General features: G+C 42.2%; 1 protein-coding gene across 3 annotated transcripts in view; it reads left to right on the top strand.

The window, feature by feature from the left end:
* Positions 1-17,032, top strand: part of STX8 (syntaxin 8) — a 242,512-nt gene that overhangs the window by 106,269 nt on the left and 119,211 nt on the right. Inside the window, exon 7 of one of the 3 annotated variants that reach the window (XM_008529294.2) lies at positions 2,325-3,402. The exons of the other annotated variants lie outside the window; for them this stretch is intronic. Coding sequence (XP_008527516.2) covers positions 2,325-2,344 — 20 coding nt within the window. The 3' untranslated portion in view covers positions 2,345-3,402. Of the gene's footprint in view, positions 1-2,324; positions 3,403-17,032 lie in introns of those variants that run through there. 3 annotated transcript variants of the gene reach the window in all.

The following is a 17,032-nucleotide window of genomic DNA, read 5'->3' as shown; positions in this document are numbered from 1 at the left end:
AAATCTTTAAGAAAATACTATTTTTTGTCTCATGACTTCAATGCTCTTATTTTCTGATGGATAATGTTAAAATTCCTTACATCAGTATTTCAGGTCCTTTTTTAATTCAACCCTAATTTTTTTCTTTTTACTCCATGTAAGTTTCTCCTCTTTCAATTCCATATGTGTCTTTTACCTCCCTGTTACTGTTCCACGTGCTCTTTAAGCAGTGGGTATAAAGCATTATGTTTTTGCTCCATTTGGGGAGATGATATGTTCTCACAATGCCAATAAATAATGATGAAAGGCAGCATATAATTAAGTACAAACTGAGTCACACAGGTAAGCGTCACTTAAATCCTGGGCTCTTCAGGGCCGTGTCCTTGGTTTTCTCTGTTCTGCATGCTCTTACTGGGGGACCCTCTCCTGTTCCTAATGGCTAATCCATTCCTGTGGCTTCCACCTTGTCCTGTGCTCGTCGTGTTTCAGTCTGTATTTTTCCACAATCCCAGATCTGTATTTCCGGCTTTACTCAGTGTCTTCACCTGGAGAGGCACTTCCAATGCAATGTGTCTAAAACCCAATTCATTCTGTTCCCCCACAAACCTGGTCCACTGCTTGCTGTCCTTCTTGTTTATTGGTGTCACCATCCAGCTTATCTTCAAGGTTTGACATCTGCAGCCAGTCACTAAATTCAGTTGGGTTCACCTCTGAAATGTCTCTCACCTCTTTTCTCCCCACCTCTCCCATCCCTGCTTTCATCTAAGGCCAGTGTCTCCCTTTGAGAACTATGTTTTGCTGCAGCCCAGCAGCTTTTCCTGCTACCGGTCTTTCGGTGCTCCGGTCTGTCTTCCCCTCTGCTGACAGAATTAGCTTCTTAAAAACAAATCAGCTTGTGTTATTTTCATGCTAAAAACCTTTGGTGGCTCCTTGTCACTTTTAGGATAAAGTAGCAAGTTTCAGAGGTGGCGTACTAAAGCCGTCTTGAGCCCCAGGCAGCCTCATCTCTTCTGTAGGCTCACTGAATGTGACAATCCGTTTCACACCTCTACCTTCTCACATCCTGGTCCCCCTACTTATGATGCTCTTCTTGCCTTGCTTTATCCCAAAGACACAGTCATGGATCAAATGTCGTCTTCTCCATAAAACTTTTTCCCACTTTCCTAGGAAGAGTTGGCGCCTTTTTTTGGGCCCCTATGGTGTGCTGTGCACCAATTAAAGTATTCATTATTTTGGATTTTTCCCCCATTTTAATATCTGCAACTCCCAGAAGTACTTTACTTTGTGTGTTCCTCAAGAAAAGGGACTACATTGGATTTGTCTTTTCACCTCCAGAAGAGCCAGTCCATAGTTTTTGACTGAATGAATGAATGCATGTGTAATGAGCAACGTTGTGGGCCGAAGATACTGGGAAAAGCTTTCTGATGGAGGATCTTTGACTCCATCTGAAACCATTAATTGAGCATTTGTTCTATGCAAGTGCTCACAATCAAGTTATAAAGCAGGGATACTTATTTCCATTTTGCAGAGCTAGAAACTAAGACTTGGGTTATTTTTACTTAAGACTATATAGCTAATAAGCAAGAGAGTCATGATTTGAACCCAAGTTGGTCTGGGGTCCAAGCTCATGCCTTGCCTACCATGTCACAGAATAAATCTTAAGAGTGCATTACAGGGCCCTCCGTGAGGACAGTGATCTCATGATTATAAAGCACTTGGGTGCTCACAAACGAAGCCTGCAGTTTGTAGAGGCCTAGAAATGTTTTCACAACTGGTTTCCCTGACGGCATCTATATCTGTGCAGCCTTAATATTGTTTGACTCACAAAAGAAAGCTGTTGATCCAGAATGAACCAGTTCAACGTTTCTTCCCCTCCATCTCAGGAGTATTCCACAGAGGAAAATGTTTTAAACCGCACCTGAGCTATAAACAATTTATTCTGAAGGTAACAGTGTTAGTATTGCAGTATGTAAACCTTTAGCTAATAAAAATCAAAGTAGCCTAATTTGGAAAGTACACAGAAGGTTAGAGGGAAAGCTTGTAAATGTTTTCAAAGACTCTGTATTTAATTCTAACACCAGCCAGCAAAATAAATAGTCCAGCTGCTAGTTCTGAAACAGACACGTGTTAGAAATGAAATGTTAATAGTTTAAATGTATTGGTCATTAGAAATCAAAAGAAACATGAAGTACACTTTCTAGTTTATGAGAAACAAGGTGAAAGTTCCCCAAACACATTTGTGGTAACTACGTTTAAAATTGCTTCCTCATCTTTTATTTTAGTGGCTAATGCTTAATACGGTATATGTGTAACTATAAGGCCGCTTTTTTTTTTTTCCTGTTTAGATGCAAAGGTTTGGAAATAAACGGAGAGTGGAAATTAAGAGATGTTAAATTCCACTTTTCCATGTGTCCAAGCTGTTTGCTGTAGATTGCAAGCTGCATGCCAGACTCTTCTGAGGAATGGAAGGTTACTTTCAATAATGTGCTAAGATTGACCTGAAAAGTTTAGCCAACACATCTGCTTGCAAGCGCTGGCCCGGTGTGGAGAGGCGATACTGGAATGAATTAACTCTGTTTGGTACTCTGAAATGTTTTCTCCACATCTTGTGTCACTGTAATAAAATTTATAAAATCCATTGGAACCTCTTTATTTTTCCTTGAGAACTTGAAACAAGGAAGAACTAAGTGAAAAAAAGAACCTATGAAACAGTGTTTTCTCACTTGAAGCAAATGTTAAAGAAAAGCATTAGAATTAGAATTTTATTTCTTTGAATGTTTGTTTTTAACTTAAAATTATGGTGGAGTTGTGTCTCTTTCACCCATTACAGTGGTGCAATTTTTAAAATGTTTGATTTTATTGTTAGAAAACCAGGAGACTGAGTGGAAGGGAATAGACTATGTGCTGAGGTACTCAGCATTGCAAAACATTTTATGAAACTAGATGTTATTCCAGCAACTTTCCAACTTCAGAAAGGAGAGGGAAGGGAGGTTTCTGGAAATTTCTGCAAGCACAGTCTAGCACTCCTGGTCCTGACACCATGATGTTAGTGCCGAGATGTTGAGCATTGTTATTGCTGTTAGCCTGTTAATCTTAACAAGTCAACTTTGCCTTGTCACTTTTCCCAGGAAAACTGAGAGGGGGCCTGCCTTCTGGACAGAGATGGTTAGAGTTTCTCTTTGAGGCCGTGAAAAGTTTTGGAGATAGATAGTGGTGAGGGTTATACCACATTGTGAATGTAATTAATGCTATTGAATTGTACTCTTAGAAATGGTGAAAATGGTAAATTTTCTTATGTATATTTTACCACAGTTTTTAAAAATTAATGATGTAATATACCAAAAGCCATTGAATTATACACTTTAAATGCGTGAATTTATGGTATGTGGATTATATCTCAATAAAACTGTTACCAAAATCAAATACTGGGGGCCGGCCTGGTTGTGTAGTGGTTAAGTTCACGTGGTCTGCTTCAGTGGCCTGGGGTTTGCTGGTTTGGATCCCAGGTACAGACCTAGCATGCTTATCAAGCTGTGCTGTGGCAGGCGTCCCATATATAAAGTAGAGGAAGATGGGCACAGATGTTAGCACAGGGCCAATCTTCCTCAGAAAAAGAAAAAGAAATCAAACATTGGGGCCAGCCCAGTGATGTAGTGGTTAAGTTTGCACACTCTGCTGTGGTGGCCCAGGCCTTACAGATTCAGATCCTGGGCATGGACCTACACTCTGCTAATAAAGCCATGCTGTGGAGGTGTCCCACATACAAAATAGAGGAAGACTAGCACAGATGTTAGCTCAGCAACAGTCTTCCTCAAGCAAAAAAAAGAAGAAGATTGGCAGCAGATGGTAGCTCAGGGCCAATCTTCCTCACCAAAAAAATGAAAAATAAAAAAAAAATCAAACACTGAGTGTAGTTAGGGAGTGGGGTGTTCTGATTAACTGAGGTTAAGGACTAATACATTTGCACTGTATTAGTGCAACAAGTGAAAGGTACTGTTTCATGGGATATAAGAATATGAACTTGAGAAACAGTTTTTGTGCTTCATTGGGTTATATATTGTTTTAGTTATTATCTTTAGAAGTATGACACTTTGCCATCCACAGAGTGTCTGAATAGAGAACTGTGTTGTCCGGTACACTGGCCACTGGCCACACAGAGCTCCTGAGCACTTGAACTGTAGCTTAGCCTGAATTGAGATGTACTGTATGCGCAAAATAACACTGAGTTTCGAAGATCTGGTAAGGTGAAAAGAATGCCAAATATCTTGATAAGAATTTTTATGTTGATTACGTATTGAAATATAATATTTTGGATATATTAGGTTATATAAAATATACTATTTAATATATTTGTGTTTCTTTTCACTTTTTTGATGGGGATACTAAAAACTTTTTTAAATTGCTTATGTGGCTCATATTACATTTCAATGAGACAGGCTGGTCTCGAAATCAGAGTGATCCACCCAGGATTCACATGCTTTGAGAGAGGTTAAGAATCACTTCAGATGACTAAGTCGAATTCAGAGGAATTCCCTGCATTGGCACAGATGTTGAGAGAATTTATCTCCTGAGGGGTGGCTGCCCCTTCCTCTCTAATGCAGAGGTTTTGGAAATGGCAGACCTGGGAAAGGTCCTTCTCTCAGCGGATGGAGGGCTCTGCAGAGCCAGCAGGTCACCGGTCCTAGGAGTCCAGTTTGACCTGCTACCGCACATGGTTCCGTAACACAAGGCAGCTCAGCTGAAACATAGTGCCAGTAGGTCCTGGACGTTGGGTTGGTTCATTGGCAAGAGGAGCAGGAACAGCAGGGGTAGAATCACAGCCTTTGACAAGAAAGGAAAGAACCCTCACTGGCAGCAGACGCCCCTTTCAACTCTATTTTAAGAAAATTAAAAATGAGCGCCTTGTGCCTGGGGCTCCCTCCCTAGCGAAGGCACCCCCAGCCTCGTAGGATGCTGGGCTCCTGGCAGGGATACTCCCTCGGTGTCCGCCTTCACAGCAGCCCTCTGGCACAGAAGCTTACTGTGTCTGCAAGCCAGCCTTACCACTCTGTTGTCGTGTGCGTGTTTCATATGCCCTGAGGCAGCCGCAGCCGCAGCCGAGCCGCTTGCCTGGGTTGTCCAAGTCATCTCCCTAGGTATTAATTATTCTTTTGGTTAATGCTCTGGTTACAAAGTTACACAGGTTTCAAGTGGTCTACCCCAAACAGTGTTTTCTACCATAAACCCTGTTATTTTTAGAGTCTGATTTTGCAGGATGTGAAGTTTTTCAGGAACGCATGTATCATATTATAGCAGAAATACCCATGTGAGCTTTGTCCTGCTCCTTTAGTAGACAAGTCTCGGGATACCAAGGTGACCGCCACTGCCACAATGGGAAGGTGTGTTCCTGGCATTTCACAGTAGACTCAGGTTGAGACTGTTGTATATGGTGATCAGGAATGGCTGGATTAGTAGTGTTAGTCTTAAGATACAGTGTAAGCAGGTCTTATGGGCTGCCTGGGAACTGGTCTGCCATATGCACATTGTTTCTATGGGAAGGTGTGTCCTGGCATCCTTGAGTTCCATACAAGCAACTCACTAATACACTTTTGGAGTTCATTCTCCTTGCAAATTGGCAAATGCCTGTAAGCCTCTTAGGAAACAACTCTCTCACCTCTACCACCACTTAAGAAGGAGAAAATAGAATTGTGAACTTTCAGAAGCTGAAAGTAGTTGTGAATATCATAGAAATTAGAAGGTAATTAGCAGTAAAATATGCATTTCAGACTACCTTTCCACCTCTCAACTAATGCGTACATCTAGACCTAACTTACATTGAGTTATTTTGTTTTCTCAGGTCAGAACCTCTGAAAATCTTTAGAGAATAGCTTTTCCTGCCCCACTTCTTTGTTAACATAGGAGAAATCCTTCAGAATATCCAAGTTTAGGATTTGGGGGCTCCTTTGGCACTTTATCAAATTAAGAGACAGATGGGCTGGGTTCTGATTAGCAGGGTGCCTTTTCGTGGTTGGCTGATCCTACTTGAGAAGTGAGGGAATCAGGATTACTGTATAAAGGATGTGACCCGGAAGCCCTGTCTCCGTTGTGTGTGTGTGTTGTGTGCATGTGTGCCTCTGTGTGTGTGTATGTGTGCGCGCGTGTGTGTAAGAGAGGGGAGGAGAGGTTGAGATGGATTCGTCTGTAGAAGTGCAGGCCGCTAGATGTGTGTTTTGAGCCTTGTCTGCAGGGCTGACCTCTGTAACTCCAGGATACGCTGGGGGTCTGAGCTGAGCAGGACAGCAGTAGTCGAGTCTCTCAGGGAGGCTGCTTAGAGTTTCAGAAGGCTCACAGTTCACCTGTCGCTTAACTAGAAGGAAGAGCTAAATCCTGCACTGCAATTATTTTGCAAGTATTACTGAAGATAGCATCTTAATAAATTAAAATTTTGATCATAATAGAGCATAATCAAATTTTTTAAAACAGTTTGCTTTTCACCGTGAAAACCTTCAGTGGTAATGTTTAAAGTCCACGTGGTGCTCAATAGCTGGTAGCCATTATCATTATTAAGTGCAGTTATTAAATGGAGTTCCACTCCCCACCCCTGCCACCGTTTCAGGCACACGTCTTTGTTTTAATGACAGTCAGAGGAATCGTCATTTATCATACGGATATTAATAGTACATGTAATTTAAAAATACAATGAATATATGAAATATGGTTAATTAGGCCATTGAAAAGAAACAACCTGGACTGGGGAATGTGTGATAAATTGAAAGTTTTTGAGATTTTGTAAAGGGTTGAGTGATGACTCCCTAAAAGATATTTTTTTCTCTGCACGACTTTGAGTGATACAGTATTATGTTTCAAACAAAAAGCCAGCTGATTAGAAAGAACATATTGACAAGAGGCCAGATTTGCTCATTATTTATACACAGGATTTGAAAGATAGACTTTGTCCCCATCAGAAACTATGGCCTGCATCCCACCCTGTAGAAATCCTGATCATTTGTCAGCATCAGCCACAAATGCTGTGTCCTTCATGAGTCTTTTCCTGTGCTGTCCCAGGCGGAGATGATCTCTTCATCCTTTACGCTCTATAGCACTTTGTGCCTCTCTTGTGTCCTGGGGCATCCTTTGTGTTGGATTATTTATAGTTATTTCTGAATTTGTTTTTTCTCTACTGAATTTCACAATCCTTAAGAGGACTGTCATATCTTTGCGTCTTTGAAAGTTATACCAAGTGCCTTGTACATGGACAACACCAAGAAAGATATTATTTTCACTTTTGGGTTGGATCCTCAATTAGTTTTACTAAGTTTGGAGAAAGTACACTTCAAATATCTACCATACCTGAGCAACCTGTCCAGAATACTTCTCTGAGAAAGCTGATATTGTAATTAGGGCTTGATCAGTAATGGGCCAAGGGTGATCCAGAGAGAGGAGGAGTAAGGCTCTAGAAACCAGAGATTCAGGATGGGAGAGGAAAGGATCAAGGGAGAAAGGAGCTCCCAGCTGTAGGCAAAGAGGGGGAGGCCAGGCACTCTGCTTGAGGCAGGGCTGCAGGAGGCCACAGGCACTGAGATCCTGGGAGGCAGGGGGAGTGCAGTGTTGGTCCATCCAGGCGTCTGTAGTGGGTTGATGGTTGTCAGGGAGGTTCAGCAGCAAGTTATGGGGACCCAACCAAAGGGCGCAGCATTTGGGGACAGACTGGTTGGGAAGGTAAGGTACGGCCCAATCCTACAGAATCAAGCAGAAACTTGGCCCCAGGGAACAAGGCCTGGGCCGGCTCCTAGCACCGGGCGCAAACAGCAAGGGCTTGGCAGATGCAGAAGTGCCCTGCTGCTGAGCTGTTCTGCTCTCGTCAGGGCTCCGACTGCACCCAGCCCAGCTTTAGAACTGAGGGCGTCACCCAACCAGGGAGCCCGGGGGTTGCTTCATTGAGGGATGGGAAAAATGCAGTCTTGGAGCAATTCTTTCACAGCCTGTGGTAGGTGGCAGTTTTATGAGGTCAACACATCTGGAAAATGTTTAGGGACCATCAGCATACATAGATAAACGCTGGAAACCAACCTGTCATGGCTGACTGGTGTGTTGAAGGCCAAGTCACCGCCGTGCCGAGCTCTGTGGCAGTAGAAGATTTGCAGTGTCCTGTGTCTGACAGATGCGGTATGCTTTTCAATAATAATCAGCGGAAAGCTGGGATCAAAACTTAGTCCGTGACTGACATGGAGTGCATCTGAAAAGATCATCTGGTGCAGTGTCTGGCTGTCTAGCAGATAAAAATCTAACCTGTGATAGAGGATTTTTCCTTTTTCTTTGAAGGATCACTGACCTCCATGTGTTAACAAAAAGAAAAGAAAAAAGAAAACATGAAATCTCATAAAAATACGTCACTCGTATCAGATTTTCATGTAGCATCTTATTTTGAATTTTTTATTTTCCTCTTTAAAAACATAATATTTATTGGCTTGCTTTTTCACTATTAAACATAAATACAGAGATTTATAAGAAAAAATGAATGGATCATAATTTCCTCATTCAGTTAACATCTTTTGACAATGCTAATAAAGAAATGTATGTGTAAGGTTAGAAATTTCAGATAATACGGAAGGTACAAAATGGAAAGTGAAAGTTGCCTGTGATTTGCAGGGAAGTTTTATGCAGATATATGTATATGTGTGTATGGGTTAGTATTTTTTAAGAAAAAGGAAATATATGCTACGCGTACTGTTTGTCTTTGGCTTTTTAACCTAATCATTCCTACAGATCTTTCCATATCAGCATGTGCACCTTTACCTAATTCTTCGCAGGAGCTGCGTAGTATTACATAGTATGGACTTACTATAGTTTAACCAGGCCTCTAATGATAGATCTTTTTTTCAGTATTTTTCTCTTCTAAACAGTACTGCGGTTTTTAACAAGCTGATTCTCACAACCACTGCTTTTGAAGGTTGGGGCATGTATAATGCAGAGGTCAGCAAACTTTTTCAGTGACGAGCTAGGCCGTGAATGTTTCCAGCTTTGCAGCAGGCCACCCAGTCTCCGTTGCGACTGCTTCCCTTTGCTGTTGGAGTGCAAAAGCAGCCATAGTTCCGTAAACAGATTGTGGTATGTCCATATAATCGAATATTCTTCAGCCATAAAAGGGAATGAAGTACTGATACATGCTATAATGTGGATGAACCTCAGAAACGTATTAAATGAAAGAAGCCAGACATAAAAGGTCACATGTTGTACGATTCCATTGGTATGAAATTCCTGGAATAGGCAAATACATAGAAACGGAATTCAGATTGATGTCCGCCAGGGGCTGGGGAGAGGGGGCAATGGGAAGCAACTGCTTACTGGGTGTGGGGTTTTCTTTTGGGGTGATGAAAATGCTTTGGAACTAGATAGAGGTGGTAGTTACTCAACTTCGTGAATATACTAAATGTCACTGAATTGTTTAAAGTCATTAATTTTGTGTTATGTGACTTTCATCTCAAAGTAGCCATTTTTCTCTGGGGGAAGGAAGGAATATCTATATTAAGATTTCCTTTCTAGATTCTGTAACCATAAGTTAATAAATTGTTATTTAGTATAAGAAATTCGAAGACCCACAGTAGCTGTCACAGAAGGTAGGAAGTATATGATTCGGTCATTTCCTTCAAGAAACCTTAATGTAGCAAGGAATTTGGTGTTAGGTTCAGTGCTACGACCTGAAAGCTAGTTGGGAGGCTATTGCAATAGTCTAGTAGCATTTCTTCACTTTGAGGGAGAAGCTGAGGAAACTATGGACCCTTCACCCCCCAGAATTTATGTACATGTACATACATTATGCCCATGAAAATTCCTGTTCACTCTCCCATGTTGAGAGACCCTGTTCTAGCTGAATAAGGTGAGAGCCTGAACTCTCGGAGAATGGCAGTGAGCAAGTGAGGAGTCCAGGGTTTTGAGTAGCTTTAAGTTCTGCAGAAAAGTCAGTAGGATGAAGACTGAAAAGAAGCCATTGGAATTCTCAGTTAGCTCATTGATTTCCCTCAGCAGGAGCAGTGTCCCCAGAATAATGGTGCCACAAGCCCTGTTGTAACGGGTTGAGAGTAAGTGGGGGTTCAAGTCGTGGAGGCAGAATTGTAGACTGACTTCTCAAAAGGGTTGATGTTAAAGGAAAGAAGAAAGCTTTAAAAGCTGAGCTTGAGGGATAGTTTTTAATAGGAAGGGAAAGATGTAAGCATGTTTGCAGGCTGAGGACGGAGCCCTCTTCATCTTCTTGAAGATGCAGGAGAGAGCTGTGGGTGGAGCAAGGTCCAAAGAAGCAGGGCGTACTGGGACCCAGCAGATAGGTGGCGGGTCCTCCTTCTAGGAGGAGAGAGAACATATGGACAGAGCTGATGGGCGCCTATAGTTTAGAGGTGGAAGGGAGAGAACTTGGCAGCGTTTTTTCCTAAAGGACCCTTTTCTCTGTGAAATAATTGATGAGAGCACCTGCTGAGCCTGAGAAAGGAGGTGGGTGTGGGTTCAAGGGCTTAAGAGAATTGCGGGGGTTTGGGCAGCTGCTGCGGGCAGGGATTTCTGAGAGTCCCTGGTGGCTGATGTTCAGTGTAATTGATGAGTTCCCAGGACTCATTCAGTCAACAAGTGTTTACTGAGTGTGGTCCATGTGCCGTGGGTTACCCACCTAAGAATACTTGTTGACATCATGCTTTTCTAGCATTTCAACAAAGATGTTGTGAAAGAAAGTATGAGAAGTGTTGCTAATTCTTCATTCATGCAGCCCAGCACTCTTATTGCCGAAGGTAATTACAGAAGTAGCTTCAGCGGGTTGATTCATAACAGTTTAATTCCACTGCATGGTACTACAATAGGTTAGTCAAATGGACAGCAGTGGTGACCTTTACACAATTGTTGACAAGTTAACCTACACTAAAATAAAAGATAATTCCTAATTCACACAGATGATTCCTAATTCATCTGGCATTTTTGTGAATCCTACGAGATGCAGCTAAACTAGACATGTGTTCCTCCTCTCTCTCCTCCTTTCCCCTATTTATTTGTGTGTTTTAGCAAAAGCCAAGCTCTGTAAGAGCAAGAGAGAGGTCTGTGAGCTCAGAAAACACAGCCTTCTTAGTGGAGGTGGAGGTGGTCCTTTAAGTTTGGGGTGAATCCTGAGGCCATTGGCTGTTCACAACCCAGTGACCAACTCTGGTAACAAAGGTTTTCAGTACCCAGTGTGAGCAGCCCTCGCCTTCTTAGTGCTGAATATCCGCCTCCTGTTTGTGGTCGTTGTTGCTGCTGAAATTCAACCTCCTCTTGCCACCTTTCTCCTATGAATGATCCCGGCTGATGCCACACATTTTCTAGAATCCATAGCGCACCCCCTCTTGTTTAAAAAGGTGATTGATTATTAACAGGCTTTCGTAAAGCAAGTTAGAGACTATTAATACTCAATTAAGACAGCTAATTATAAATTAAAAACATTTCCCATTTTTCAGAAAACTGGGAAGAGCATGATAAAAGAGCAAATTCTGAGGGGAAAGTAGTCCCTTGTATTTTGTTTCTTGAATCAATCCCTGGATTTGTCTTTTCTCGTTTGTCTTTAGAACCATATTCTAGGGGATTTATCCTGTACTTTCTTTTAGTGTCTCGTTTTTCTTTAGAATAATATTTCTAGTATTGACTCAATTCTCAGAACTCTCTGAAAAAGTTTTTGCTACTTAGGGAAGGAATGATCAATTTAATCAATTATGATGTGAAAACTATTTTTCTTTTTTCAAAATAAACACTTTCAAAATGTAAAATTTTTCTCTGGGGGAAAGAAAGAATACCTGTATTAATATTGCTGTTCTAGGATCTGCAACCATCAGTTAATAAATTTTTAGTTAGTATAAAAAATTTTAAGAACCACAATAGCTGTCACAGAAGGTAAGACGTGTACAATTCAGTTATTTCCTTCAAGAAAACTTACCGTGGCAAGGAATTTGGCGTTATATTCAGTGCTACTACCTGAAAAGTAATTTTTAATCAGCAGTATATGCTGAATACCTGCTGTATGCCTAGCAGTGTCGTTGACAGTGTGGGTGTTAGGAGAGAATTATAAAATGCGGTCTGAATCTTCAAAGCCTGCATTATAGTCAGGGAGGGAAGACTAATAATACACATAACACAATCAGCAGATAATACAAGACTGTGTGAATAAGCACTAAGTTGCATTGATATATTAATTTAAAAAATCAAGTTCACTGTTGTTGGGAAGCGCAGATAAGAAGGAAGATCTTACTTGGAGTGAAAGTTCAGATGTGTGTGCCTTATCTCGGGCAGTGGGTCTCAGCTTTTGCTGCGTATTCAAATCACCTGGGAAGTTTTTGAAATCCTGATGCTCAGACTCCACCCAATACCAAGGCAAGGGTCTTTCTTCCAGACACCAAATGTGTGGTGTCTTTTCCGACACCAGTTCTCGGATTCTCTGACACCAACTGGGTGTCCTATAATCAATTCAGATCTGACACTAATTAGCATCAGACCCCACAGGTTTAAGGGCTCAGTCCCACAAGACTCTCCTTCCTTCAGACACTAGTCACAAGTATTGGTATAGTCACAAGTAACTGGTCCTTCTGTCTGACTTGACTACAAAGTTGGGGAGTCCCACAACCCTTCCCGCCCCCGGGTTTGATAATTTGCTAGAATGACTCACAGAACTCAGGAAAATACTATAGTTACTATTAAAATTTGTTATCAGGGATACAGATGGATAGACAGATGAGGAGGTAAATGGGGTGAAGTCCAGAAGGGTCCCAAGTGCAGGAGCCTCTGTCCCTGTGGAGTTGGGGTGTACCACCCTCCCAGCATGTGGATGCTTTCACCAATCCAGAAGCTCTGTAAATCCCATTGTTTAGGAGTTTTTATGGAGATTCCATGACATAATTATGATTGATTAAATCATTGGCCGTTGGTGATTGAACTCAGTCTCCAGCCCCTTTTCTCTCCCCCGTGGTCCAGGGGTGGGACTCAAAGTTCCAATCCTCTAATCACATGATTCCTTCTAGTGACCAGCCCCCATCCTGAAATTATCCAGAGAGCCACCAAGAGTCACCTCTTTAGCATAAACTCAGGTATGTTGAAAGGGGCTTGTTGTAAATAACACAAGACTCTCTTATCACTAAGGAAATCCCAAGAGTTTCAGGAACTCTGTGCCAGGAACTGGGGATGTAGACCAAATGTATTTTTTATTATACCACAGCTAATTCAAGTTAGAATTTGTGGGAGTGGGAACCAGGCATCTGTATTTTTAAAGCTCCCTGAGATGATTCCAGTGTGCGGTCAAGTTTAAGAAGCATTGTTCTCGGGCAGTGGTTTTAAATGCTTAATATTAAAGAAAAAAACAAACTAAAGCGTTAGCCCTGCCATCACTCCAATTAAATCAGAAACTCTGAGTGTGAGGCCCCGGGATGGTGTCACTTAAAAGAGCCTCAGGTGCTTCTCATGTGCAATAAGAGCTGGTAAGCGTGTGTGAAGTGATAGTGGAACCTTCACATCGGCATGGCTCCAGAGATACCTGGAGATAGAGAACCAGAGCTCAAGGGAAATGACTGCCTGGTATTGTCCACTTGGGGGTCATTGTCAAGTTGTAAATAAATCTAAGAGAGTCATTACCATTATAAACAAGAGGGCCCACAACAAAGGCTTGAGGAAATCCCAAAGGAAGAAAAGGTACCAGCATAGAAGCCAGAGGTGCAAGACAGCAGAAACAGGTTCGTGTGTTTTCATGGGATTCGTAGAGGACAGTTTCAAAGCTGAGGTGGACAACCTGCCTGAAAAGCCATGCAGGTTGTATAAGGTGATCAAGAAGAAAAGCCATTGCTTTTGTAATAGTTGTATCCCAAGGTGATTGATGAGGGAGCAGTTTCTCTAGAGTGCACTGGGGCAGAAGCCGGGTTCTAGGACCTTATTTGAAGAGGCTCTTGTCCACCAGCCTTGTCACAAGTCTGCAGGGAGGCACACTGTCCTGCCTCAGGCTGTGGGAAGGGATGGAATGCAGAATTCACGCATCAGGTATCAAATCCAAACAGCATCAAAAGCTTTGTTTTGTGACTGGGCAAGATCTGAAAAGGACGTGAACAGATTGGTGCATGACTGGCTCTCATGGTTGAGCCTGGTTAGAGCTGTCTCACCCTGGGCCACCCTGGGCGTCAGCTGTAGTTCTGACTGAGCGCTACAGAAGGACCAATACTGTGCCTCCTGCATAGACGTGGCTGTAAGCAGGTCCCCCAGCCCAAAGTGTGGCTGCCAGACCGGAGCTTGCTCTGGAACTGGTTCTCATCAGCGCGTGATGAGGTAAGTAGAAAAATTGAAAGTAAGGACTCAGACTTTCTTACAGCATTTTGGCATTGCCATGACATCCAAATGTGCTATCTGCATTTTGTGGATTTTTTTTAATTTCATTTTCCTGGTAATTCATTTTTATAGTATTTCGCAGAAGCATTGGTCTGTGACAATTGTGGAAATTGAAAAAAAAATCCTACACCACAGAGTTTGAGAAGCAATGTCGTAGCCCCTCCCCTCCAGCCCAACTGATGCTTTTCTGTCCCTATTATGGAAACTTTGCAGCTGTTGCTTATCTCCAGGAAGCTGTGCTGGATCTTCACCATTTCTTGGATATCGGCATTTGCTTTCATAGAGGGATGGATGAATGGATGCAAGGATGGACGGAAGGATAGATGGAAGTAAGGACACATAGATTCATGGCTGCCCTTACAAGTTCTTTCTGTCTGGATGACACAAGCACAGCCCTCTGTCGATGTTGGCAGCCCCTCCGTCACTCAGGTGTTCTTGTCCTTGGGCTTCTTTGTATTCATCTGCTCATTCAGCAGGTATTCCTTAGATAGATGTGGTGTTGGGGTGGTTTGAAACATTGGAAGCTTGATGGTGGTTCCTCTAGGATTGGGGCTTGTTTCTTTAGGCCTGTGGAATGTTCTAACCGAGGTAGATGAGAACAGAAGAGAAAACAATGGAGAGAAAAGGCTACCTTTCAAAGCCCTCAGCGCATGCTTGTAGAATTACACTTCGATATTCAGGAGGCCCTTTCTGGGTGCTGGGATGTGAATAACTTCCAGGTCTCTCGGGGCAGGTCTCCTTTACAGCAGTCACAGCTGTCCTCTTGAGACTCCCAGCTCCACACCGGTCTCTCAGTCCACACCTTACCTTTGGACAGTGCCTACCGGTTTACGTAGAGTGACTGTGAAGGAATTTGCCCTGCCGTTCTGTGTCTCAAGGGAAAAGATCTGCTTAGCCATAGTCAGTTTACCTGTGAGCAAAGAATTTCTTCTCCTTGTGACAAGTTGGGTGAGCTGTGTTCCCCATTGCCCCTCCTCCAGGCCTCTCCTTTCTAAACTCACGCCACTGGCCTAGTGCGGCTCCCCGTTACTTCCCAGTACTGTTACACAGCCTGCTCACTGGTCTGTTTTCTCTAGTTTGGACTCTCAGCTTCCTGGGGGCAGGGGTTGTGTCTGTCCCGGTCACTCTTACGTCCCTAGTGCTTAGTTCAGTGTCTGACACATATTTGGTGTCCAATACGTATTTATTATTAGGCGCTATTTGTCCTGTTGTCATTTTTCTTCCTACAGCAAACATCTAATCATGTCCTGAGACTCTTTCATTATCCTTTCCTTTGATTATGCCCCTTCTCTACTTCCTCTGGGCTCCTTAATCTGTGGTTCAGCAGTTCTCAACCTATTTTGTTATCTTCTCTCAGAACTCCACAGACAAGTCATGTTTACACGCAAAGAGCACTCTGAACAAACATATATTTTGACAAAAGCTCTCAAAATGCCGCCGGGAAGTGGCGCTCTGAGAGAACATCTAATTGCCCCTGTTGAGGGTGCCACAGAGTGTGATCTGTGGCAGAGAAGGGAGAGATGGGTGTTAGGTAATGAAGTAAGGGTGCCGTCTTAGGGTTAACCTCCACTCTGCTTTATTGAAAATTTGCAAATTTTGGTGCTGTGATTAGTTACAAATCACTTTTAAGTGTTTTATTTTTAACTGATTTTAGATTTATAGAAAAAGTTGCAAAAATAATACAGAGGTCCCTTATATCCTTCACTCCTCTTTCCTTAATATGAACATCTTACCACTGTATTCCTTGAGTTATGTATTTGTGTGGTTTTTAACCCTCTCCCAGCTCAAGTTGACTGAATGCTCGTTTATTACTATTAGGACTTATTTAATGTTGTCTTGAATAATGACGAAGATATTTAACTTTTGGACTCTTGGGTTACATATACTTGTATTCTTTTGTAGATAATCTATACCAGTCTTAATGCATTGGCCTCCAACGTTTTTAGATCACGCATCGCATCAGCAAAAATTATGAACAACCCTCTGGAATATTTTTTTATAATTGCATTTATAAAAGTATATATACTACTGTTCTCTGTATTTTGTAGCTCCTAAAATTAGAAATTAGAAAAGGTGAGATTAATAGAGTATATTAATAGAGATTTTAGTTTTTTCCATCTACAGTCCAATGAATCTTCTTTCACACTCCAGTTTGTAGATGATTGGCTTAAATTACCATCTTGATTTAAATCTTTCCCTCCTTTCCCAACAGAAACGGATCCTAGTGAGGAAGGGCTGCTGTCACTGTATTGTTTGAACGTTGGTTACCCTGGACTGTGTAACGTAGGAATTTTCTGATGTGCTCTTTGGAAACAGCTGAATTGCTTCTGAGAATCTCACAAACCAAGTTTACTTGAAAACTTTGTGATTAATAAGGTAAAACTGTTTCTCTTAAAGCAGTACTACGGATGAAGCTTTTCCTAGGGTTAAGAGAACATTAGTCTTATAACTGGGGATTTCAGTGTCTTTGTGCTGGAACAAATGCTTTTTTCAGATCTAGACACAGTATGAAAAATCAGACTTTGCAAGGTGCTTGGGAAAGTTCTAAGTAGCTCCCAAGTGGAGAGGCCTTTGTTCTGGGGGAAGAGGCCCACCTTCAGGGGTTAATCAGAGGGACACTGGGAACATCATTCACTGCTAGTGTAGGTCAGGGAGAAAAGTTCACATCTGGGTGTTACTGACCACCAAGCCCTTTCTTGTGGTC

This window comes from Equus przewalskii, chromosome 10 (genome assembly GCF_037783145.1).
Source record: "Equus przewalskii isolate Varuska chromosome 10, EquPr2, whole genome shotgun sequence".
NCBI lineage: Eukaryota > Metazoa > Chordata > Mammalia > Perissodactyla > Equidae > Equus > Equus przewalskii.
The sequence above is the reverse complement of the archived record's forward strand: the minus strand, read 5'-3'. Positions and strand labels throughout refer to the sequence as shown.